Raw genomic sequence first — 24690 nt, 5'->3', positions numbered from 1 at the left:
GTGAGCAAGGCATGCCCCCTCTGCTGGCTGTGCCTCCTGAGCCCATCACAAGGGGGCGCTGCACCCCATCAGGTCACACTGAGAACTATCATGCTGCCCCATCAGGTCACTGAGTTCGGTTCTGCAGGTTTCTTCATGGTGTTCTCCGTAAAGGGCCTTTAAAGAATAAGTTTGGTTTAAACAGCTTTCACGTTGTTTATAGAATGAAGTAGAACAATATACACACCCAGAAGGCTTTTTCTGAGCCGAACAGTGCTTTGGGAGAAATTTAGATCCAAAATCGAGCAGTGGACATCCGTATTCATCTAGCAGACAGGGCATTTGTATAGCTGTTCCTACAACGGCTTTAGTCGTCCAAAAACTCATTAATTTCACCAATATCTCATCATGGTCCGCTCACGCCTCTCCTCCACGACAGCCCGGTGTCGCCAGATCAATGTTGTGGTTCTGTTGACCTCTGAACTGAAAGCTTTGTTTACGGCATGCGCAGTACGGCTCTGGCCAGCCGTTCTCTTTGCCTCTGCGCTCGCCTTTCGATGAGCTCTTCATCTGTATTTTCTGGCTCGAAACTGTAAGGACACCCTTCATATTCAAAGTTCTCGTCCACAACATCTTCATCCAATAGATATTCGTCCATTTTACACTAAACTGGAAGAAGAAAGTTGTTGTGTAGCCTCCGGTTGCCCCGGAAACGATTAGCCGTACTGCCCATGCGCGCGGCAGCCGTAAACAAAGCTTTCAGGTCAGAGGTCAACAAAACCACTACAACATTGATCTGGCGTCACGGGGCTGTCGTGGAGGAGAGGCGTGAGCGGACCAAGATGAGATATTGGTGAAACTAATGAGTTTTTGGACGATTAAAGCTGTTTTAGGAGCGGCGTTACACATGCCCTGTCTGCTAACAGTATGGGGATGTGTGCCGCTCGATTTTGGATCGAAATTTCTCCCGAAGCTCTGTTCGGATCAGAAAAAGCCTTCTGGGTGAGTGTATTGTTCTACTTCATTTTATAAACAACGTGAAAACTGTTTAAACCGTACTTTTCCATTAAAGGGATACGTCAACATTTTGGCAAATTGGCAAATTTAGCGCAATTCCTTAGTCATTTGGAACAGCATACTTACTTTTTTTGTGAGGGCGAGCTCTTGTTTATTCAGAGGTGAGTCGGGGAAGGTTTTCGGGACGGACACAATGGAAGTGAATGGTATTTTTGGTTCCCCTTGTCAAACTCATCAAATACAAAATCCAACAACCCCAAAACACTTTGGTGGACACGTTATAATCCACACATTCACTACGCTGTGAAATATTAATGCAAAATTACCAGATTGAGTTGTTTATGTGAAGATTGCTAAAACGGAACTACTTACTAAACATGGCGTCTGGGCGTAGTGATTTCAAAAGAAAAAGTAGTTCCCAGTATTTGCTTCAGTGTCGTAACGCTACAATATTATTTGTTGGTGTTCCACAGCGTAGTGAATGTGCGGATTATAACGTGTCCACCAAAGTGTTTTGTGGTTGTTGGATTTTGTATTTGATGAGTTTGACGAGGGGGAACAAAAATACCGTCCACTTCCATTGTGTCCATCTCGAAAACCTTCCCCGACTCGCCTCTGAATAAACAACAGCTCGCCCTCACAAAAAAAGTAAATATGCTGTTCGAAATGACTAAGGAATTGCGCTAAATGGGCCAATTTGCCAAAATGTTGAAGTATCCCTTTAAGGGAACGCCCCCTTCAGGTTCATGTGTGCTTCTCCACAGGATCACCGAGTTCCCCAACACTCTGAACCGGGACGACACCAGGAAGGCCATCAGCATCGCCTTCACCAAGTGGAGCGACGTGTCGCCGCTCAGCTTCACTGAAGTCACCGACAGCAACGCCACAGCGGACATCACCATCGGTACGAAGGCCACGGGAACTCAAGCTTCCTGCTGTTAAACAGGAAGTGAGGAATCCCAAGTTTCCTGTTTGTAAACAGGAAAAGGTCGTGTTGATGTGAACGTGTTGTGTGGGTACGTCAGGTTTCTACACATTCAACCACACTGACTGCTGGTGGTCTCCTCTCCATCCGTGCTTTGACGGGCTGAACGGCGAGCTGGCTCATGCCTTCCTTCCACCGCGGGGAGAAATCCACTTTGACAACCATGAGTTCTGGATCCTTGGCAAGTCCAGGTTCAGCTGGAAACAAGGTATCAGTCCTGTGGTAAGATACCATAGTGCCAAAGTGGTTCTGGACCAGAGGGTTCCCAGAGTTCTGGATCAGTATTTCACATGACAGTAAAAACCAGACAAAGTCACAGTATATGTTGCGTAAAGGACATGAGATCTGGTCCCTCTGGTCTCTGCCTCTTCCTCCTCATGGACTTTCTCTGTGGTTCTGCAGGGGTCTGGCTCAATGACCTGGTCCAGGTGGCGGCACATGAGATTGGCCACGCTCTGGGTCTGTGGCACTCCAGAGATCCTCAGGCCCTCATGCACCCCAACGCCACGTACACAGGACAGAGGAACATCGCCCAAGACGACGTGTGGGGCATCCAGAGACTCTACGGTAACCCCTCAGACCAGGACCAGGACCTGTAGTAACCTGGCACTCAAGGTACTACAGAAAATAGTACAGAGTACCAGGAACAAGTGCAGCGCTTCACCCTCAGTCATGACTGCAAGGCTGAGCCCACATGTAGGACTGCAAGTACTACAAGTACCACAAGCACTGCATGGCAGCAGTTAGAACCCAGTAGTGTTACTTTACTCACTAAGCAGCATTTCTGCTCAATGCAGTAGGTGTCCTCGTACTTGTAGTGGTGAAGTAAGTGTGTGTGTGTGTGTGTGTGTGTGTGTGTGTGTGTGTGTGTGTGTGTGTGTGTGTGTGTGTGTGTGTGTGTGTGTGTGTGCGCGCACGCGCATGCAGGGTGTCTGGATAAGAAGCGTGTGTGTGACCCGTGGGCTCGTCTGGGTTTCTGTGAGCGCAGAAAGTCGTTCATGAGGAAGAACTGTCCTCAACGCTGTGACCTCTGCTACGGTGAGACTTGACCTCTGACCTCTGACCTCTGCGTGGTGCCTGAGGCCCCAGCTGACCCGTCTCACTTCCTGTCTGGTTCAGAGCCTCTGGATGAGGTCGCCACGCCGACGCCTCCTCCGGCCAACGTGAAGGTGAAGCTGGTTCCTCGGGGGAAGGTGGTGGCTTTCCGCTGCGGAGCCAGGAACTCTCGCTCTCCACCCAAAGTCAGGTCAGCTGAGTGAGACCCGGGTGGGGGGTGGGGGGGTTCAGTATTCTGGATATTCAGTTTCTTTCTGTTCGTCTCTGACTTTCTACAGCTGGTTCAAAGATGGAGAGCAGATCCTCACCTCCATCCCCGGCTACATCGTCATGAAGGACAGGGACTTGCGCATCGTCGCCAATGAGTTCAACGAGGGCGTGTACACCTGCCGCATCCAGCGCCGCGGCGACACTGTGTCTGCTAACTCCTGGGCCGTCCGCCTGAAGCCGGAACCGCCGTCCAACAGCTGAGGACGCCTGCAGGAGGAACCACTGCCAGGCTGTTTGGACTGTTCACAGAAACACTCTGACGGTTTGATCCTGAACAGGTGGAAGAGACGTACATCTTCCCACGGAGACTCTCCTGCTCGTCCGGCTGTGGTTCAGTTCACGGTTATTTATAAGAGATTAAACAGTCATCACAAAGCACTTCTATAGAGAAAAAAAACCAACAATTCTACCTGAACAAGCAGAGGAGGCAGTGGAAACAATTCCTTTAACAGGAAGAAACCTGCGGAACCAGACTCAGAGGAATAGGCTTTCTGTAGAACAAGACTCAGGTAGAGAAACCTGCAGAACTAAGCTCAGAGATGGAGACTTCCTGTGGAACCAGACTCTTGTGGAGAAATCTGCTGAACCAGACTGAGGGGAGTGACGACTTTCTGCAGAACCAGACTCAGAGGATCACACTTTCTGCAGAACCACACTTAGAACTCAAGACTTTCTTCAGAAGCAGAGTCAGAGGTTAAGATATTATGCAAAACCAGACTCAGAGGAGACTTTCTGCAGAACCAGACCCAGAGGAAGATCCTTCCTGCAGAACCAGACTCAGACGTGGAGACTTGTTTAATGTGGCGTTGAAGGACAAGTCCTGTTCAGAGTGTCTCCCACATTTCTCACAGTGGTTCTGGAGGTCACAGTAATACCAAATAAATCAGTAACACTATGTAATAAAGTACGTCTGTATAGTAATAAAGGAATACCATGTTACTAAAGAGAAGTTGATCTGATTTAGTATTGATGACTAATAAGGGGGAAATGTCTGTTAGGATCAAGAGGAAGCACTTCTGTTTGTTTTCCATTAGATGAACAAAATTTCTCCAGGCAGTTCGAAACTCTTGGAACTGAGCTGGACTCTACTTCTATGGTTTCTTTAATGTTTTCAGTTGTTGGTTCTACTGTAGAAGTAACCTGTTTTGAGTCATCACTGTCATTTATCTTCAGGGATCAACATAATCCAGTGTGGAGTGAAGTGAGGCTGCTGCTCCATCTGTAACCAAACCAACCCGAGTGGGGCTAATGCTAATGCTAATGCTAATGCTAATGCTAATGCTAGGACAACTGATTTCCACGGATCCACAGATGGAATTTAGTCAATACTGATGGTCTTCTGGTATTTTTCTCCTTGTCTTGTCTCCTTATATTTGACTCCTGGTCTACCTATCCTAGTAGATGACTGCTGGTTTCCTGGTCAGGTGAAACAGGAAGTAGCACAATTACCAGGTGAAGCAGGAAGTCGTACTATTAAAAAGGTTAAGCAGGAAGTGATATGTTACCAGGTGAAATGGGAAGTGGTAAGCTGAAGCAGAAAGTGGTACAATTACCAGGTGAAGCAGGAAGTGGTAAGATTACCAGGTGAAACAGGAAGTGTTGTGATTAGCAGGCGGAGCAGGAAGTGGTAAGATTACCTGGTGAAACACGAAGTCACATGGCTACCAGGTTAAGCAGGAAATGATACAATTACTGGGTGAAACAGGAAGTGATACAGGAGGAAGCCCTCCTGCTTCAACTCTCTCAGACAGTTCGTTGTCTTGTGTTCTACAAACTCAAGTCAGCTGACGACACAGCGGTCTGTGGTTCAGGTTAGCTTCTGACCATCAGCTGATGCAGCACTTTTCTACCCAGAAGTAAGTTTTTTTTTTTTCAAACGTGACCTCAGTGTGAAAAAAACTCCACCAAAACATGTTGACATGTCTGTTAGCATGCTAGGTGCTAGTTATCTCATTAGCTTGGTAGTTAGCCAGACACTCTTGCCTCTGAGCCTGGGCGGGTTTCAGCTCTGGCAGCTGCAGAACCATCCTGACTGCCTGGAGTTCTTCCTCTGAGCAGCAGGGGGCGCAGGTCCTCCTCCCACTTTGCTACAATTCTACAGTTTCATTTAGCAGACACTCTTGTCCAAAGCGATGTACAACACAAGCAAGAGTTCAGACGTAAGGAGAAACCCTCAGTAAATGCAAAAAGTGCAAAAAGTGCAATTGGTCAAAGGAGTTGCCATCAAGTTGCAGAAGAAGTGCCACCCCCCCCCCCGTTTTTTTTTTTTAAACTTCGTCAGTGCTAAATAAGTGCTGGGTTTTGGGCCACCTGACTTATTCTACCCCTCAGGTGGAGTTGGACTAAGTGCCTCGGTGTTCTCTGACCTGTTGAGTATTGTCTGTTAAAAGTAGAAAGGGACTCAGCACTTTGCTCCTTGGGGTGGACAGTCTGAGTCGCCATGGAAACTGGTTGTTTACTGATTCCAACATTTATCCATTCATTTTCCCACCAAATAGTTTTAATTGAGATTTTAATAATTTGACATGATTAAACGCTGAAATTAAATTTCAAAGCTCCATGAACTGTTTTTACACAAACCGGTGTGTGTGTGTGTGTGTGTGTGTGTGTGTGTGTGTGTGTGTGTGTGTGTGTGTGCGTGCGTCCTGCAGGTCACACAGGATTTTATGTCTTCATCATCTTGCTGTTCTCAGAATCAAACGGGACAAAGACAGAAAGGTGGTCCAGGTCTGTGTGTGCAGGTGAGACAAGGACACGTCTTCCTCTTTCAACATGAAACTTTATTGATACAGGAATGTCGCAAGTGCAGCTGCACACAGTGCAGACTCTCTCTCTCTCACACACACACACACACACACACACACACAAACACGTGCACAGATACACATACACCCCTGCTTAGTTTGGTCTGGGTCAGGTTGGACTCTGTCCCCCCGTCCCGGTCCAGGACGCCCCGACACGGCGTGAGAAGCTCCACATGTTGAGTCAACACTGATAGCGGGGCATGTGAAAGGGGCGGGGCCTGTGTGCACAGGTGGGGTCAGAGTTCGGGAATGTTTGGCGTTGTGCTGATGTCATCAATCGGTGGTCCCGCCCCTCGCCGCTCCCTCCGGGGGTCTACATGCCCATCCTGATGCTCTGGATGATCTGGAAGATGGCTGCAAGACACGGGGGAGACATCGTCAGGGGGCGGGGCTACAGTCCACTCAGACGACACGAAGAGACAGGGACAGCATGGAGAGACAGGGACGGCGTGGAGAGACAGGGACGGCGTGGAGAGACAGGGACGGTGTGGAGGGAGGGACAGAATGGAGAGACGGGGACAACCTGGAGAGACGGAGAACATGGAGAGACAGACACTGACCTGATCCACAGACAACGAAGATGAAGAGCGCCAGCAGCCAGGGACCAACGCCTTTATCGTCAGTCAGACTCCTCTGAAACACATGCAGACCATAACCAGGGGTTAACTAGTGGTTCAGCCAGAGGTAACTAGTGTCCTGTGAGAGTGAGCAGAGGTGGCCGGGTTGAAGCAGGTTAACCATCTGTTTCAGTACTTCTCATGACCACCGTGACTGCATCAGCTCCAGTTTATTTCTGTGATGTTTAAACGTCTCTGCTGCTGCCTGCTCTCTTCTCTCACTGTGGCTGAAGACGATCATGACCTGCTGGAGCGGATCTGACCGAGTCCTGACCGAGTCCTGATCGGCTCTTCGATCTCAGTTTAGTTATCAAAGACTAAGAGACATTTAGAAACACTTCCGGTCCCGGAGGACTGCGTGAGCCAATCACAGTGATGGATCCATATGTTCAACTCCTGCTGTCTGATCGGAATAACCCGGGCCATGGATCCGAGCCGATCCGGGCCGGCTCTGATTGGACTATTGATCTTCTGCTCTCCGGCGTCGTTCTGATCGAGTTATTGATGATTAAACTCACCGTTGACTTGGCCACGTTTCCTCTCTGAGTGATGTTCTTGCTGTGCTTCTCGTTCGCCATGCGGATCCTCTGTTTGGCCACCATCTTCTTCTGCCTCTCTGTGTTTCTTCGCTGCTCCTGCGGGTCGCTGGTTCGCTCGATTCTTCCTCTAGTTTGCGGCACTTTCAGCGCTCGTCTTCGCGGCTCCTCAAACTCTGATCTACTCTCGTTTGTCTACGTCCTCATAAGCTGAAGTCCCGCCCCACCATGATGGCCACGCCCCCCAGCCGCCGACGTAGCAGTCACAACAACTTCCGGCAGGATCCTTCGAAATAAGGGTCATTAAAATGACACGTTGAATCAGAAAGATAGATAGATAGATAGATAGATAGATAGATAGATAGATATTTTATTCATTTCTGTGGGTAAATTTGATTTTAAAGAGAATCAACACAAAAATAAGCTAAAGTAGAATCAAATGAAAACTAATAGAGGAGACAAAATTCAGGTATTCGGCATTCTACATACATACAGCAACAAAGCCAGGCTGTTTGGTATCCAGGTTAACAAAAACACTGAAGGTTAAACCGGGGGTCTGCAAACTTTATGACCAAAAGAGCCATTTCTCTGAGTTTCCAACAGGTCAAGTTGGTCTGGAGCCAAGAAGCACATTTAACCTTCAAAACGAGGAGAATGCAGCTCATTAGGTTTCATAAACAGTTTTGATACACATACAAAAACTGTATCTTATGATGTGTCAATGAAGTTTAAACCAGTGTTCTGAGCAGTGAACATTTCTATATTCAACCTATTTTTGTACCTGATTTCAACAGTTTTGCTCCTTTTTTAAAGCTTTTAAACCATTTTACCTCTTTATAACCAGCTTTGTTTGCTTTTTTTTAAACAGATTTATTTTTTTTTCTTTTATGAATTCGAGACATTTTTTGAACGTCCTACCTGGTTCTGACTGCTTATATCATTCTATCCATCCGTCTTTCATTCATGTTTTTTCGAGCGTTCATTGTTTTCAAGCAAGTTTTCATTCACGTTTTAATTCATAACTCCGTTCATGTCTCTATCTCTTCGAATCGGTTTGTATTTTATTCTGAAACTTCCCCTCCAGACGTTTGTGATGACGTCTCTTATTTTGCACGCTGATGTGGCACAGGAAGTCCCGCCTTCAGGCTCGTGACGCCGCATGGCCCCGCCTTTCCTCTTCCGCGCGTCGGAAACATGGCGCCCCCCATCCCACTGTTAGCAGGTAACTCCAGCAAACTTTCTCTTCTTTCCTCTCTCCCGCTTCTCCTCGCTGTCAGGCATGACAGCAGCAGCCGGGCACGTCGTACCCGGACCGGGTCTACCCGGCCCCGGAGCTCCGCTCTGGAGCTTCTGGGTCTGCTTTTTAACAGCTCACATGAAAACCAGCGGGGGACCAGGGGGAGGAGGAGGGGGGGACCGACCGACCCGCAGAACCGACTGGACAAACTGACAGACCCGACAGGCCATAGCATCCGATCCAGGCCAAAGATCCAGCGATAAGGTTCTGTCTCACACTGCCATGGACAGTCCTGGGACTTATGGACCACTGTCTCTCTGTCTGGGCAAAAAGTTATGAAAGCTGCAATACGAACAAGTAATAGTGCGATTCGTAGCAAGAATTGATAATAGAGAGCTAAAAAAAAACAAGGAAAGCTAAAAGCAAACTCTATGTACAACATGCATCTTAAAAATATAACAGGAACTATATAATATATACAATATTCAATGTATGATAGAATACATAAATATAGTGTACAATATATAATGTATACAATATGTTATTGGCAGAGTGAATGGATTTTAAAGTGTCGATGACTTTCATAAGGGGGTTAAAGTGACCATGGGGGGATGAAGGACCTGCGTTAGCGCTGTTTCCTGCACTGAGGGTGTCTCAGTCGGCCCACTGTGAACAGACATGAAAACTGACAGCAGCAGCATGAACAAAGGTGTTCAGTCTGAATTCTAAGTATAAGTGTGTGTGTGTGTGTGTGTGTGTGTGTGTGTGTGTGTGTGTGTGTGTGTGTGTGTTTTCCTTTTTTTTTTTTTTTTTTTTTTTTGCAGTGCGAGCATCAGATGGGACATCTCTGCTCTGTGGACCTCCGCAGTGTGAGCAGTATGCAGCCTTCCAGAGGTGAACAAATGAAACACACCCTGCTTCAGCCTCCCATGTTTGAAACCCGCCCTCCTTTGGGGGCGTTCCAGACCCGCCCTCCTTTGGGGGTGTTCCAGACCCGCCCTCCTTTGGGGGCGTTCCAGACCCGCCCTCCTTTGGGGGCGTTCCATACCCGCCCTCCTTTGGGGGCGTTCCAGATCCGCCCTCCTTTGGAGGCGTTCCAGACCCGCCCTCCTTTGGGGGTGTTCCAGACCCGCCCTCCTTTGGAGGCGTTCCAGACCCGCCCTCCTTTGGGGGTGTTCCATACCCGCCCTCAATTGGGGGCGTTCCAGACCCGCCCTCCTTTGGGGGCGTTCCAGACCCGCCCTCCTTTGGGGGTACTCATGCTCTCTTTCTGCCTGTCTCTGTTTCAGGGACCCTCAGGTCAGCAGGTGTGTGACCTTCAACAGAGATGGGACGCTGTTTGCGTGGTGCAACGGACAAAAGTAGGTCTTCACTCACCTTTTGGTCAAAGAGGACTTTTCTGAACCCCAGACCTGGCCCCAGCTGCTACCCCCTCTAACCCTCTAACTCCCCCAACCAAGGGTCTCGGTGGTCAAGTCCGTGGACGGCTCAGTGTTGTTGGCCTTGGATCTCCCAAAGACGGCTCTGTTGGACTTCTCTCCTCTCAGTAACATCCTGGTTACCTGGCAACCGTACACCAGTAAGACATGCTAGGACGCCTCACTCTGTTGGATGTCTCACTCTGTCATGTCAGTCTGTTGAATGTCTGACTCTGTCATGTCACTCTATTAGATGTCTCACTCTGTCCTGTCACTCTATTGGATGTCTCATTGGATGTCTAACTCTGTTGGATGTCTCACTCTGTCATGTCCCTCTATTGGATGTTTCACTCTGTTGGATGTCTCACTCTGTCATGTCAGTCTGTTGAATGTCTGACTCTGTCATGTCACTCTTAATAGATGTCTCACTCTGTCCTGTCACTCTATTGGATGTCTCATTGGATGTCTCACTCTGTTAGATGTCTCACTCTGTCATGTCACTCTATTGGATGACTCTGTCATGTCACTCTATTGGATGTCTCAGCCTGTTGGGTTTCTCACTCTGTCATGTCACTCTATTGGATGTCTCACTCTGTTAGATGTCTCACTCTGTCATGTCACTCTATTGGATGACTCCGTCATGTCACTCTATTGGATGTCTCAGCCTGTTGGGTTTCTCACTCTGTCATGTCACTCTATTGGATGTCACACTCTGTTAGATGTATCACTCTGGCATGTCACTCTGTTGGATGTCTCACTCTGTCATGTCAGTCTGTTGAATGTCTGACTCTGTCATGTCACTCTTAATAGATGTCTCACTCTGTCCTGTCACTCTATTGGATGTCTCATTGGATGTCTCACTCTGTTAGATGTCTCACTCTTGTCATGTCACTCTGTTAGATGTCTTACTCTGTCATATCACTCTGTTGGGTGTCTCACTCTGTCATGTCACTCTTTTGGATGTTTCGCTCTGTTCTGTCTCTCTGTTGGATGTTTCACTCTGTTGGATGTCTCACTCTCTCACGTCACTCTGTTAGATGTCTCACTCTGTTGGATGTCTCACTCTTGTCATGTCACTCTGTTAGATGTCTTACTCTGTCATATCACTCTGTTGGGTGTCTCACTCTGTCATGTCACTCTTTTGGATGTTTCGCTCTGTTCTGTCTCTCTGTTGGATGTGTCACTCTGTTGGATGTCTCACTTTGTCCTGTCACTCTGTTGGATGTCTCACTCTCTCACGTCACTCTGTTGGATGTCTCACTCTGTTGGATGTCTCACTCTCTCATGTCACTTTGTTGGATGTCTCACTCTCTCATGTCACTCTGTTGGATGTCTCACTCTGTTCTGTCTCTCTGTTGGATGTCTCACTATGTTCTGTCTCTCTGTTGGATGTCTCACTCTGTCCTGTCACTCTGTTGGATGTCTCACTCTCTCATGTCACTCTGTTGGATGTCTCACTCTGTTCTGTCTCTCTGTTGGATGTCTCACTATGTTCTGTCTCTCTGTTGGATGTCTCACTCTGTTCTGTCTCTCTGTTGGATGTTTCACTCTGTTGGATGTCTCACTCTCTCATGTCACTCTGTTGGATGTCTCACTCTGTTGGATGTCTCTCTGTGTGTCAGAGGGTCCAAACTGTCCTCAGGGAGACGCCAACCTGCAGCTGTGGGACATTTCCAGTGGACAGCTCATCAAGTCTCTGTTTCAGAAGAAGGTGGAGTCCTGGTGAGTGCTGACTCAGCATCCGTCCTCCGATTGGTCGGTGCTGCGCCTGCCTGGCTCTGATTGGTCGAACGTTGTCCTCAGGTGTCCCACCTGGTCTGAGGACGAGAAGATCTGTGTGAGGAGCGTCAACAATGAGCTGCACTTCTATGAAGACAACGACTTCAGTAAGAACCTTCGTCTTCCTCATCTTCCTGATCTTCCTCCTCCTCGTCCTCCTCGCCTTCTTCATCCTCTTCTTCATTTCTTCAGCTCAAATAGCCAACAAGCTGCACATGCAGAAGGTCTCCAGCTTCACATTGTCTCCTGGAGTTCAGCCGAGTAAAGTGAGTGTGTGAAGTCATCACACACACACACACACACGCACGCACGCACGCACACATATAGCCCTCCTTCTGAACCTCCCCCCACCTCCTTACTGCCCCTGCAGGTGTCCATCTACGTGCCCGGCAGTAAAGGAGCGCCGTCTTTCGTGCGTCTCTATCAGTATCCGGCTCTCGGAGGTCCGACGGCGGCGCTCGCCAACAAGAGCTTCTTCAAGGCCGACAAAGTCTGGATGCAGTGGAACCAGAAAGGTCTGAGTCTCTGGAGCGCCGCGGCTCGCTGACGCTCTTGTTATGTGGCTCCATCGTTGTTGCCCCAGATCGTTGTGTCCCGGGATTGTTGCGTCCAGGGGATTATTGTGTCCGTGGATCATTGTGTCTCTGGATCGTTGTAACTCTGGATCGTTGTAACTCTGGATCGTTGTGTCTGGATCGCTGTAGCTCTGGATCGCTGTAGCTCTGGATCGTTGTAGCTCTGGATCGTTGTAACTCTGGATCGTTATAACTCTGGATCGTTGTGTCTGGATCGCTGTAGCTCTGGATCATTGTAACTCTGGTTCGCTGTAGCTCTGGATCGTTGTAGCTCTGGATCGCTGTGTCTGGATCGCTGTAGCTCTGGATCGTTGTAACTCTGGTTCGTTGTAGCTCTGGATCGTTGTAGCTCTGGATCGCTGTAGCTCTGGATCGTTGTAACTCTGGATCGTTGTAGCTCTGGATCGTTGTAGCTCTGGATCGCTGTAGCTCTGGATCGTTGTAACTCTGGATCGTTGTAGCTCTGGACCGTTGTAGCTCTGGATCGTTGTAACCTTGGATCGCTGTGTCTGGATCGTTGGAGCTCTGGATCGTTGGAGCTCTGGATCGTTGTAGCTCTGGATCGTTGTAACTCTGGATCGTTGTAGCTCTGGATCGTTGGAGCTCTGGATCGTTGTAGCTCTGGATCGTTGTAACTCTGGATCGTTGTAGCTCTGGATCGTTGGAGCTCTGGATCGTTGGAGCTCTGGATCGTTGGAGCTCTGGATCGTTGGAGCTCTGGATCGTTGTGTCTCTGGATCGTTGTAACCTTGGATCGCTGTGTCTGGATCGCTGTAGCTCTGGATCATTGTAACTCTGGTTCGCTGTAGCTCTGGATCGTTGTAGCTCTGGATCGTTGTAGCTCTGGATCGCTGTAGCTCTGGATGGCTGTAGCTCTGGATCGCTGTAGCTCTGGATCGTTGTAGCTCTGGATCGTTGTAGCTCTGGATCGCTGTAGCTCTGGATGGCTGTAGCTCTGGATCGCTGTAGCTCTGGATCGTTGTAGCTCTGGATCGTTGTAGCTCTGGATCGTTGTGTCTCTGGATCGTTGTGTCCCTGCATCCTGACACGTGTCTCGTCCCTGCAGCGTCAGCAGTGTTGGTGACGGCGAGCACCGAGGTGGATAAAAGTGGCGCTTCGTACTACGGCGAGCAGACGCTGCATTACCTGGCAGTGAACGGAGAGACGGCACTGGTCCAACTCCGTAAGTGTCACGTTGACCTCTGACCTTTGACCCCTGACCCCTCTAACTGCGGCCTTCTTTAGCTAAGAACGGTCCGATCTACGACGTGGCGTGGAGTCCGTCGTCCTCCGAGTTCTGCGTGGTCTACGGCTTCATGCCGGCTAAAGCCACCGTCTTCAACCTCAAGTGTGATCCCGTGTTCGATTTCGGGACGGGACCCCGAAACGCTGTTTACTACAGGTACAGCCTTCAGTCCAGATCCTAGACCCCACAAGAAGCACCTGAGACCCCTGACCCCTGACCTCTGATCCCCCCGTCTCAGTCCTCAGGGTCACATCCTGGTCCTGGCGGGCTTCGGGAACCTTCATGGGCAGATGGAGGTCTGGGACATGAAGAAGTTCAAGCAGGTGAGCCGTCGGCGGTGTAGCGGACGGCACCTTGGGCTCACGACGCTCGAGTCCTCACAGGTCTCGCCGTCTCCTCCAGGTGTCGAAGCCTCAGGCCGCAGACTCCACCTACTTCTCCTGGTGTCCCGACGGCGAGCACGTGGTCACGGCGACGTGCTCGCCGCGGCTGCGGGTCGGCAACGGCTTCAAGATCTGGCACTACACCGGCTCCGTGCTGCACACCTGGTCGGCGGCGCCCGGCACCGAGCTGTGGGAGGTCGCCTGGCAGCCGTTCCCCGCCGGCGTCTTCCCCGAGCGGCCGGTCACGTACCAGGCCCCGCCCACCCAGCTGGGCTCCACGCAGGCCCCGCCCACCCAGGCCTATCGCCCGCCCGCCCTCCGACACCTGCCAGCCTCAGCCAGCACCAAACTGGTAGGTCCGCAAGCGCCGAGCCACGCCAGCGGATTCCTACAAGGTTTATGTAAACTGTGACGTTAGCTTGAATGAAACCGCAACGTCAACACAGATCTGATGTTTGTTTGTTTGTCAGCATGAAGACGAGGCGCCCAAAGATCTGCGTCCAGGAGCGTCAGCCGAGAAGACAATGTCCAAGACCGCTCTGAAGAACCAGAGGAAACGGGAAGCCAAGAAAGCTGCCAAGCAGGTCGGCCACCAGCAGAACCGCCGACCGCGCAGTGACCTGCAGCTAGAACCTCCAGAGACCTGCAGCTAGAACCTCCAGAGACCTGCAGCTAGAACCTCCAGAGACCTGCAGCTAGAACCTCCAGAGACCTGCAGCTGGAACCTCCAGAGACCTGCAGCTGGAACCTCCAGAGACCTGCAGATAGAACCTCCACAGACCTGCAGCTAGAACCTCCACAGACCTGCAGCGAGAACCTCCAGAGACCTGCAGCTAGAACCTCCACAGACCTGCAGCTGGAACCTCCAGAGACCTGCAGCTAGAACCTCCAGAGATCAGCAGCTAGAACCTCCACAGACCTGCAGCTAGAACCTCCACAGACCTGCAGCTAGAACCTCCACAGACCTGCAGCTGGAACCTCCAGAGATCAGCAGCTAGAACCTCCACAGACCTGCAGCTAGAACCTCCACAGACCTGCAGCTAGAACCTCCACAGACCTGCAGCTAGAACCTCCACAGACCTGCAGCTAGAACCTCCAGAGACCTGCAGCTAGAACCTCCAGAGACCTGCAGCTAGAACCTCCAGAGACCTGCAGCTAGAACCTCCGGAGACCTGCAGCTAGAACCTCCGGAGACCTGCAGCTAGAACCTCCAGAGACCTGCAGCTGGAACCTCCACAGACCTGCAGCTAGAACCTCCGGAGACCTGCAGCTAGAACCTCCACAGACCAGCAGCTAGAACCTCCACAGACCTGCAGCTAGAACCTCCACAGACCTGCAGCTAGAACATGTTGGAAGAAGCTTTTGTGTTGAGAACTTGTTGCAGGTTCCTCAATGACAGTGTTCAATCGTTCACTCTGTTCCTGCAGGAAACCAAACCTGAACCTCCCTCTGAACCCGCCCCCGTCACCAACAACCAATCGGAGCCAAGCAGCGGCGACCCGGAGACGGACAAGAAGATCAAGAACTTGAAGAAGGTGAAGAACCACAGGCAGAACCTGCGACTCGGTGTCAGACAGAAAAGTGTCCCACCGCCGTTACAGTCACCGCTCTGTGCCATGATGTGATTGGTCAGTGATGTTTCTCTTTCAGAAACTGAAAGCCATCGAGGAGCTGAAGGAGCAGCAGGAGTCCGGGAAGGTCCTCCAGAAGAACCAGGTCATTATCCCATCATTCATTCATCAACTCACTCGTTCATCCTTCCTTCCATCCATCCATTGGATGATTATGTTTGTTGATTTGTCTACACTTTCATCTTTTGGTTCATTCATCCAGTCCTTAACTAATTCATCCATTAATTCATCCATCCATTCATTCACTCATTCATTCATTTGCTTTTACACCTTTAACTGTTGCTGTGGCTTCACTTGTTCCTGATCTCGTTCTTGGGTTCGCTGGTTGGTGAATCGTTCATGTCTTCACTTGTTTGTTTGCTTTGTGCAGCTGGAGAAGATCCAGAAGGAGGAGCAGCTGCTGAAGGAGCTCCAGGAGCTTCAGATCGAACTCCCATGATGCATCACTGCTACACTGTACAGAAGGTGGGGGGCTTTATGGCGGGGTGGCATTTGATTTGTTGACATTTCAGAGGCATTCTGGGAAATGTGGGCAGCAGCTGAGAACACGATCACCATGGACTCGGCACTGTGAACGTTTGAGGCTTGTTGCAATATTGAAAATAAAAACTTTCTCTGAATGCATTCCTAAATCTTGTCACATTCCAACGTTTCTTCAGACTGCATGTATAAACATGCAAACAGCTAGCCTGCGTTAGCCGCGTCAGGAGAACTTGGGATGACCAGAAGCTAATGGTGTCGACTCAGAAATGAGAGTTCATGAAGTTGCTTCGTTAACGGATGGTAAAGATCATGAAGCGTCGTTCCGCAACCTGAGGCAACGCGTGAGCGACGGTTCTGACCGACAGCTGTGAGCTGGAGCAGGTCCCTACGCTTCAGTGAAGGTCCAGAATCGACTGGCTGGAGGTCCACGGTCCATCCATCCTTCAGATGATGATACATAAACATCAACATCTGAGGTGAATCCAAAAGAAGCTGCTGAGAGGTTAACAGAAATCAAGGAAGTGCTCCGACCGAGTTCATTTATGTAAAGTCAACAGTGTGAATTCTGGTTGTAAAACGTAAATGGCGAGTTTGTGCAATGAAATTTCATTCATAATATGCCTCAAACAGTTTCAGTATATTCTGTTTGACAATAGAAGGATAAACCCCCTGAGATGAACTATGTCGTTTTCAAGGGGGTCCTCAAATCCTTTTTTTTTTTTTTTTTTTTACAGTAATGAAACTTTAGTCTTCATATGTAGATGTTACAGCCAGAAAAACAAGAAAAAAAAACGCCCCACAAGTACAGCACATAACCTTATTTGGATTTGTAACAAAATAAATGTATCTTCATTTATTTATTTCTGTAATATTTATCTTCAACTTAAACACAAATCGAGTACATTTATACACTACACGTATAAAGTCGTACACATAAATATAAACGTAGCTTGAACTAAAAACAAAACAAGGTTTTCTTGACTTCCTATTGGCTGGTCCCGCTGGCAGCTTAAAAGCTTGGCTCCTATTGGCTGGTTCCGCTGCCAGTCTGAAAACTCTTTTCCCATTGGCTGCCTCTGCGCCACGAGGAGCAGTCCGTCAATTTCCGTTTCCCCTACGTCACTGACGCCGCGAGGCCACGCCCACCGCCCGGCGCCGAGCTGAGGGCTTCCACGTGAAGGTACGTGCCAACAGCAGCCGCCGTTTCGCTCCGTCCTCCGTTCGCTGCGCGCTGAACGCGCCGTTTCACCTGCCGCGTGGAGCCTCAGCTCTGGAGAGAAACGTTCCTGAAGCAGCAGGACGGAGTCTTCCCGGCGCGGAACCGAACAGCTCTTACAAATAGGGAGGATGGATGAGTCGTTTCTCATTCAGAAGTGTTGGAGGAAAAAAAGAATACATACTGTATTAATTGGTAAATTATGAATGTGCCACTGGTTTGTTTACCAGTGGTACATCCATAATTTCCCAATTAATAAGGTGAAAGATGTTTATCTTCGTGAAACTGCCGCCTGTTTCACTAAAAACTGAGACTGTTACTAGGCTGCTCTCTGAAGTGTACACACACACACACACACACACACACACACACACACACCTGTAAACTGTGGCAAGATACCTCTGCATTACATAATATCTACTTTATCTTTGGACTAATTACTCCGCTAAATGTAGTTTTTAAGTTTGCGCAGTTCAGTGGAGAAAGAATACTGTCAAATTAATCTGATTCTCTCTTACACAGTTTCATATTCACAAACGCAAAAATTTGACAAAGTAAAACTTCTGTGTCTTTATGAAGGAGCTGGTACTGCATTTTGAATCAATATCTGCTATTAAAAACAGCAACAACAAAATAATAAAATTCACTGAAGTTTAGATAAACCTTTACCCGTCAACCCTGACATGTTTTTATTTTTCTAATTGTGTCCTTTTTATTTAAAACTAATGTGATGTTGATCCTTTAAATGTGTTTTAATGTATTTTTTAATGTTACATGTCTACAGAACATGTCAATTTCCCACATGTGAAATCCACTGCAGTGCATGCTGGGAGGGTTGAGTTTCCCTGAAGCTCATTTACAAAAAGTCGAATCCTGCTAACTTTATGCAAATGAGGCGGTGGCGGTCCGACACATTGCCAAACGTCTGAACTACAACTGGAGAATCCCACACAGGTTATTTCTCACCTCAGATGTTTTCAGAAATACTTTTCAATAAGGACAGAGATTTCATTCTGACTGAGCCGCCATGTTGGCCCGGTTTGAACCCCGGGAGCAGACAGCCTCCGTCCAATCAGGTGCAGGCAGGACAGTTGATAGGACACGCCCACCAAGCGGGTGATTTTCAGATGCAACGAGAACAAAAAAAAACCTGCAGACATGTGACATCAGGTGACAGATAACTGGTTCGCCCACCTGGTAACTAATCCACTCAGTAACTAACCCGTCTGTGGACGAGCGCGCGCTGTTGACTAGCCCACTTTGTAACTAAGTTACTTGGTAACTAACCCACCTGTTGACAAAGACGACTGGTAACTAACCCATCTGGTGACTAACCCCATTGTGAACTAACCCAGCTTGTAACTAACTTACTCAGTAACTAACCCATCTGTGGACAAGTGGGTGGAGGTCACCTGGGAATCGAACCCCAAACCTTGGGATTGGAAAAGTTTGACCACCTCAGAAACAGCACGTCACAAGTTTTCATAAACTGTATGTTTACACAGATGGAGGAGGTCCAGGAGGAGGTCCAGAGGGAGGTCCAGGAGGAGGTCCAGAGGGAGGTCCAGGAGGAGGTCCAGGAGGAGGTCCAGAGGGAGGTCCAGGAGGAGGTCCAGGAGGAGGTCCAGGAGGAGGTCCAGGAGGAGGTCCAGAGGGAGGTCCAGGAGGAGGTCCAGAGGGAGGTCCAGGAGGAGGTCCAGAGGGAGGTCCAGGAGGAGGTCCAGGAGGAGGTCCAGGAGGAGGTCCAGGAGGAGGTCCAGAGGGAGGTCCAGGAGGAGGTCCAGGAGGAGGTCCAGAGGGAGGTCCAGGAGGAGTTCCAGGAGGAGGTCCAGGAGGAGGTCCAGGAGGAGGTCCAGGGGGAGGTCCAGGGGGAGGAGCCCTCTCTGGTGGTGGGTGTGAGTCCCTGTGGCTCCGCCCCCCTGCTGTGGCGCGTGCAGGACCTGCGAGCCGCGAGGCGCCGCGGCATTGTCGGGGCGCTGCTGGGTTCGCTCCCTCGAACGCCGCGGCAGAACGGACGCCTCGGGCGGCCGCTGCTGCTCCTGGAGGAGGAGGAGCGCCTCCTGAGGGAGCGCCACGCCGCCGCCACGCTGCCGGCGCCACAGCAGGTGAGTCCGGCCCCGCCCCCCCGGATGATCAGCGGTAGGTCAGTTAAGCAGCGTTCTGATCCGTGTCAGCAGGCGGGAGGGGCGGAGCCCCGGCGGCGCTACGAAGAGCAGGAGAGGCGGAGCTTCGCCGAGCAGAGCGTCCTCGCTCTGGAGGACCGGAAAGCAGCGCTGCTCCACGCCATGACCGCCACAGGTAGGAGCGTCGCCGTGGTGACGGCAGCCCTGGTCCAAACGACCAGTCTGACGGAACCCCGCACCCCTCAGGTCCAGAGTCTGGAACCGGGACCCCCGATCAGGCGCAGCAGGACCGCCTCAAGGCCCTGGACCAGAGCTTCACCTTCCCTCGGTCCGCGCTGGCGGTCCAGATCAGCACGGCGAGGGCGGGGCTTAGCCACTGTCCCGAGGCCCGGGCGTTCCTGAAGGCTGACGGGCCAATCAGAGCCCGGCAGCATCCTGGACAGGAAGCCAGGTACCAGGTGTTCTCAGACCTGCGTGGGCGGGGCTTCTACCTGACCTCAGCCGGCAAGTTTGGCGGAGACTTCCTGGTTTATCCAGGTGAGACTGACGCCATCTTTGAAAAAAAAAACTGTCTGGTTCACTTCAGGATGTCTCATAAATAACCCTGTCCATCCCGCTCCCTGTCCATCCCGCACCCTGTCCGTCCCTCTCCCTGCCCCGTCCTGCTCCCTGTCCAACCCGCTCCCTGTCTGTCCCTCTCCCTGTCCGTCCCGCTCCCTGCCCTGTCCCGCTTCCCGCCCCGTCCCGCTCCCTGTCCGTCCCGCTCCCCGCCCCCTCTCGTCCTCAGGGGACCCCCTGCGCTTCCATGCTCACTTCATTGCAGTGTGTGTGGGACTGGACGAGTCTCTGTCCATCCTGGACGTCCTCTCTGTGGCTCGTCTGGGCTCCAACGTGAAGAAGACGGTGCTGCTCTGCTCGCCGGGTCGCGGCGGGGACGTCATCTACACGTCCCTCCAGTGGAGCGGGATGGTTTGACGGACCGGAACCGCTTCTACCGAAGGGGACGTTCTCTGGGACTCTTCGTGATGGGAGTCCCCGAGGACACACCAGGGGTCCCCAAGGACGCATTGGGAGTCCCAGAGGACGCACTGGGGTCCCCAAAGAGATGTAGGGAGTACCTGAGGACACATTGGTAGCCCCCAAGGACACTGGAGGTCGCTCAGAATACATTGGGGGTCCCTGAGGACACATTATGAGTCCTCCACTTGAAGAACATCTGTCATGGAAAGTCTTCACCTCCTCACTCCACCAGTCTGTTTGTCTTTGAGAACTTTTTTGTGAGCAAATTTTATTTTAAATCCTCTGACAGGAGCCACAGAATAACTGTTATATATGAGCGAGTGAGTAACAGTCCACTGAAGCGCTCTGACCTCGAAATAAAGGGAAAAAGTCCTGCAACGGAACAAGCGATAACAGTCCTGACAAGATCTGAAAACAGATCCCTCGATCTTTCTGAAATATTCCTGGTCTGGTGAATTCATCTTAAATCAAGTGCAGTGAGACATTTTCAGTAAAAGCAAAACAAACTTGGTGAGATTTTGAGTTTTTCAGGTAAACAGAGACGAGTACTGTGTGATCCAAAACAAATGCTGGGAGGTGGAAAAACAAGTTGTTCTGACAACTGAGTTAATCCTGCCAACAGGTTGTGGAATTCAAAATGGTTTCCAGTTCATTCAGTTCTGCACTTTAATTCCTCTCATTTCTTTTTCTTACCAAGTAATTAACTCTGAAAGAGAAGTAATTCAAGAAGAGCTGGAATCTGTTGTTGCACTTCTGACCCTGCAGGGGGCGCTGCAGGCCTGTGGAGGACTAGTGACACGAAGAAGAGAATAAATGGAAAAGTGAAGCTGTGCTCCACTTTCTGGCAGCTGTTTTTATTTTACTCGTAGCCCCCCCCCCCCCCTCTCAGTACATGAGGTCGGCTGCCCCTCCGCTCAGCGGCGCCTCCTTGTGGCGGCTGAAGGGAAGCGTGACTCCTGCCAGGCGGATGAGGAGGCCGTTGACAGCGTGCAGGAGGAAGATGAGGAAGAAGAGCCAGAAGCAGCGGTCGTAGCGCTCCGCGTGCGTCTGGAAGGCGAAGTTGACCTCGTTGAAGTTGGCGATGCGCTGAGACAGGCGGTGCAGCTTGACCTCGGCGGCGAACAGGACGAGGACCAGACAGCTGCTCGCACCTGCGGACAGAGCGGCGCGGCGTCTGGACTCACAGTAAACCTGTACCCCATTTTATGGGAGAACATGCAAACTCCACATTGAAAGGCACAGAACTGTTTATCGGAAGGTTTCATGAAGAAGACGGGTCCGTTTCCTCACCGCTGATCAGCGTCCACACATAAAGTCCCATGGGGCCTTGCAGCGTCTCGTACGGTCGACCGAAGGCGTTGAAGAAGAAGAAGCCGGTGGCCACGGAGGAGAAGAGGATGACGGCGCCACAGAAGAAGATGACGGTGATGTGCAGGCCTGCTGGGATGGCGCTCAGGAGGTCTGGGAAGACTGACGAGGAGAAAACACTCGGTTCACCAAAACCCCGACATTTTCTACAAACGCCAACATTCAGGAGTCAGGAGAGCTCTGAAGCTCCCCCCCCCCTCGCCGCCAAGCCCCTGAGCCCTCCACAGAAAGACTTCAGCTGTGTTCAGAAACCCTCTCCAGTGGATTTAGAGTCTGTCCAACATGGCCGCACTGATTTGTCCCGTCTCTAATCAGGACGGCAGGCTTCTCCAGAACATTCCGTCACACACTAATCATGCCATCATACGAGCCCCGGCGCCGGACTCCGCACCCGAACGGGTCTGGGAACGTCTGCCGGACCCGGCTTGTCACTGGGGGCTCTGCTGACCCTGAACACAACAAAGCCGCTCCGACGGTCCCCGGCACTTCAGGTCCGGCCAGGCGGAAAGATCGATCCTGACGGATGGCCGCCCTCGCTAAGTGGCAGCGGCCATCAGAGCGTTCAGAGGCACACAGACCGTCCCTCAGAAAACACAACAGAGACCCGTTGGAACCTGCTAAATCCGAACTAAAAACCAGTTAAAGTGACCAGAAGCCTGCTAAACTGACCAGGTTCTTCCTGCAGTGCCAGCGTTGATGGGGAACAGCTGAGAGGTATTCAGAGAGGTAGCGACGCTTCACAGTGGAAAAGCAACTGGCCCTTAGGAGGCGCTACACCGGAACCAACTGAGCAATGCAACTAGTCCTAGAACCAGACTAGCACCTGGTTCTTCTGGGTGATAAACAGGTACATGTAGTACATGCGAGTGCTGCCACAGCGCCACCAGCAGGATGACCGTGCAGTGACGCTTGACAGTCCATCCTCGGGGCAAAAAACCCCCAAGGAAAGAAACAGCAAAGACAACCAATCAAAAACCAGTCAGAGCCGGTAAGAACCAGACAACATCAATCAGTACCAAGGAGAACCTGTCAGAACCAATCAGAACCAGACAACACCAATCAGAACCTGTCCGAACCAATAAGAACCATTAAAAACCAATCAGAACCATCAAGATCCAATCAGAACCAGTCAAAACCAGCAGAACCAGTCAAAACCAATAAGAACCAATAAAAACCAACAGAACCTGTCCGAACTAATAAGAAACAGTTGAAATCAATAAGAACCAGTCAGAACCAGTCAAAACCAAACAGAACCAACAGAACCTGTCAGAACTAATAACCAGTTGAAACCAGTAAGAACCAGAAAGAACCAATCAGAACCAGTCAAAACCAATTAGAACCAAAAAGAACCAATCAGAACCAGTCAAAACCAACAGAACCAGTCCGAACTAATAAGAACCAGTTGAAACCAACAAGAACCAGTCAGAACCAATCAGAACCAGTCAAAACAATCTGCAACCAATCAGAAACTACCAGAACCAATAAGAACGAGTCAGAACAAGGTAGAATCAATAAGAACCGGTCAGAACCCATCAGAACCGGCTGGCACTCACAGGAGAACCGGGAGCTCCGGCCCCCCAGGCCGCACTGCTTCACCCTGCGGCCCTGGAACAGCCCGTAGCTCAGCTCGCCCACGAACTTGTCCAGTTCGGGCCCGGTGGCGTTGACCAGCTCGGCCCCGGTGCGGCACAGCGCGGCCCCGCTGACCCAGAACGGGAGGCCGGTGGCCACGGCGGCCGTGAGCGCGCAGGAGAAGGCGAGGAGCGCGCACACGGAGAACAGGAGCTGCTTCTGACGGCTCGGCATGTCGGCTCAGCGTGCACGCGCCCGGGCCGCAGGACGGTGCATCACCCTCTCACAACAAGCCCCGGTCCCGGTCCCGGGTCAGGTCCCGGAGCAAGTCTGGGAGCCAGTCCAGAGCAGGACTCCTCCTCCGTCACCCAACCAGGAGGTCTCCATGGCAACGGGGTCTCCTGTTACACACACACACACACACACACACACACACCAGTGGACCCAGCTCCCATGAGAGGCGCTCGGTCCATGCGGACAGCAGGAGATGGGAATCTATCGTCATCTGTCTCATCATTTATCTCCAGTAACAAATAATCCATAATCTACCTCCACCAGTCCGTAATGTGACTCTATACGCAGCGCTTATTTATAGTTCCTCAGTAAACTTGAATTAATAAAGTTTGTGATTCTGATAAGATCTGCGATTAGAAATACCAACTCACGAGGAAGCGTTTTGGATCGATTGGTTTGATTTTGAAAGGCTGAATCCATGTCTGGTGATAAATTATTGATAATCCAAAGGATTGTCATCCATTCGGTAAAATACAGACCAGATATCGCCCATAAAAATCCTGATAAAGTCTTATTTCGAGACGGTGCAGTGGTTCTGAAGTCTGTCATAAGAAGACATTTCAATCCTCCAGTCTTATTGGAAATACAGAGCTAAAATGAGTTGCTATGTTTGAGCCAATTAACTTTAAATGTTCCATTATGGAATCAAAATCAATAACTTTTAGGCCACTATCTTTTATTTCTTCAACCATATTCTTTTTCTTCATATAGTGCAGTATGTTGGATTAATTTGGTTAGTAGATTTTATGAGTTTATGTGGAATGGGCTTCGGCTTGGCTGGGTAAAGATATATTATTTCCATGGTGAGTAAATTCAGTCGAGGAAACTGAAACTTTGGGAACATGAAACTTTTGGAGCCATGACTTGAATTCGTCTTTACTGTTTTTTAGTTTGGGATTAACTCAGAAATATTTCAGATATCTTTTAGAAATCATAAATTGTTCTATATATTTTTTATTAATCTTTTATTAATCTTAACATTGCTTTAAATAATTAACCTTTTTTTTAACCCTGCTGAGACAGAGAGAATGGACCCAATTCTGTTGTTTTAGAATAATGAAAACCTTTTCATTTTAATCTT

At 50.2% G+C, this 24690-nt stretch overlaps 5 protein-coding genes across 5 annotated transcripts in view; 3 read left to right on the top strand and 2 right to left on the bottom strand.

Annotated features, from left to right (window-relative positions):
• Positions 1–4137, top strand: part of mmp23bb (matrix metallopeptidase 23bb) — a 6831-nt gene extending 2694 nt beyond the window's left edge. Inside the window, exons 3-8 of the mRNA XM_030108288.1 lie at positions 1761–1900; positions 2022–2189; positions 2384–2548; positions 2909–3019; positions 3101–3227; positions 3316–4137. Of these exons, the coding sequence (XP_029964148.1) occupies positions 1761–1900; positions 2022–2189; positions 2384–2548; positions 2909–3019; positions 3101–3227; positions 3316–3508 (904 nt within the window). The 3' untranslated portion in view covers positions 3509–4137. The remainder of the gene's footprint in view (positions 1–1760; positions 1901–2021; positions 2190–2383; positions 2549–2908; positions 3020–3100; positions 3228–3315) is intronic.
• Positions 4138–6066: 1929 nt separating this feature from the next.
• Positions 6067–7486, bottom strand: serp1 (stress-associated endoplasmic reticulum protein 1). The gene is made up of 3 exons (XM_030108314.1): positions 7247–7486; positions 6672–6744; positions 6067–6465 (listed from the first exon to the last, which is right to left on the bottom strand). Exons 1-3 carry the CDS (start codon positions 7328–7330, stop codon positions 6425–6427), a joined length of 198 nt encoding a protein of 65 aa, XP_029964174.1. The 5' UTR covers positions 7331–7486; the 3' UTR covers positions 6067–6424.
• A 931-nt stretch (positions 7487–8417) lies between these two features.
• eif2a (eukaryotic translation initiation factor 2A) lies at positions 8418–16152 on the top strand. The gene is made up of 16 exons (XM_030108275.1): positions 8418–8486; positions 9326–9395; positions 9791–9862; positions 9962–10080; positions 11542–11641; positions 11723–11805; positions 11891–11964; positions 12069–12213; positions 13340–13456; positions 13519–13675; positions 13758–13842; positions 13922–14254; positions 14373–14486; positions 15330–15437; positions 15553–15618; positions 15904–16152. The coding sequence occupies exons 1-16, from the start codon at positions 8459–8461 to the stop codon at positions 15970–15972; spliced, it is 1740 nt and encodes a 579-aa protein (XP_029964135.1). The 5' UTR covers positions 8418–8458; the 3' UTR covers positions 15973–16152.
• Positions 16090–21207, top strand: tsen34 (TSEN34 tRNA splicing endonuclease subunit). The gene is made up of 5 exons (XM_030108679.1): positions 16090–16103; positions 19019–19337; positions 19407–19530; positions 19602–19892; positions 20143–21207. Exons 1-5 carry the CDS (start codon positions 16090–16092, stop codon positions 20328–20330), a joined length of 936 nt encoding a protein of 311 aa, XP_029964539.1. The 3' UTR covers positions 20331–21207.
• A 53-nt stretch (positions 21208–21260) lies between these two features.
• clrn1 (clarin 1) lies at positions 21261–23613 on the bottom strand. The gene is made up of 3 exons (XM_030108320.1): positions 23297–23613; positions 21666–21845; positions 21261–21526 (listed from the first exon to the last, which is right to left on the bottom strand). The coding sequence occupies exons 1-3, from the start codon at positions 23547–23549 to the stop codon at positions 21261–21263; spliced, it is 699 nt and encodes a 232-aa protein (XP_029964180.1). The 5' UTR covers positions 23550–23613.
• Positions 23614–24690: the final 1077 nt, after the last annotated feature.

Source organism: Salarias fasciatus, chromosome 14, assembly GCF_902148845.1.
Source record: "Salarias fasciatus chromosome 14, fSalaFa1.1, whole genome shotgun sequence".
NCBI classification, from domain to species: domain Eukaryota; kingdom Metazoa; phylum Chordata; class Actinopteri; order Blenniiformes; family Blenniidae; genus Salarias; species Salarias fasciatus.
This window is presented reverse-complemented; position numbering and strand designations above follow the sequence as displayed.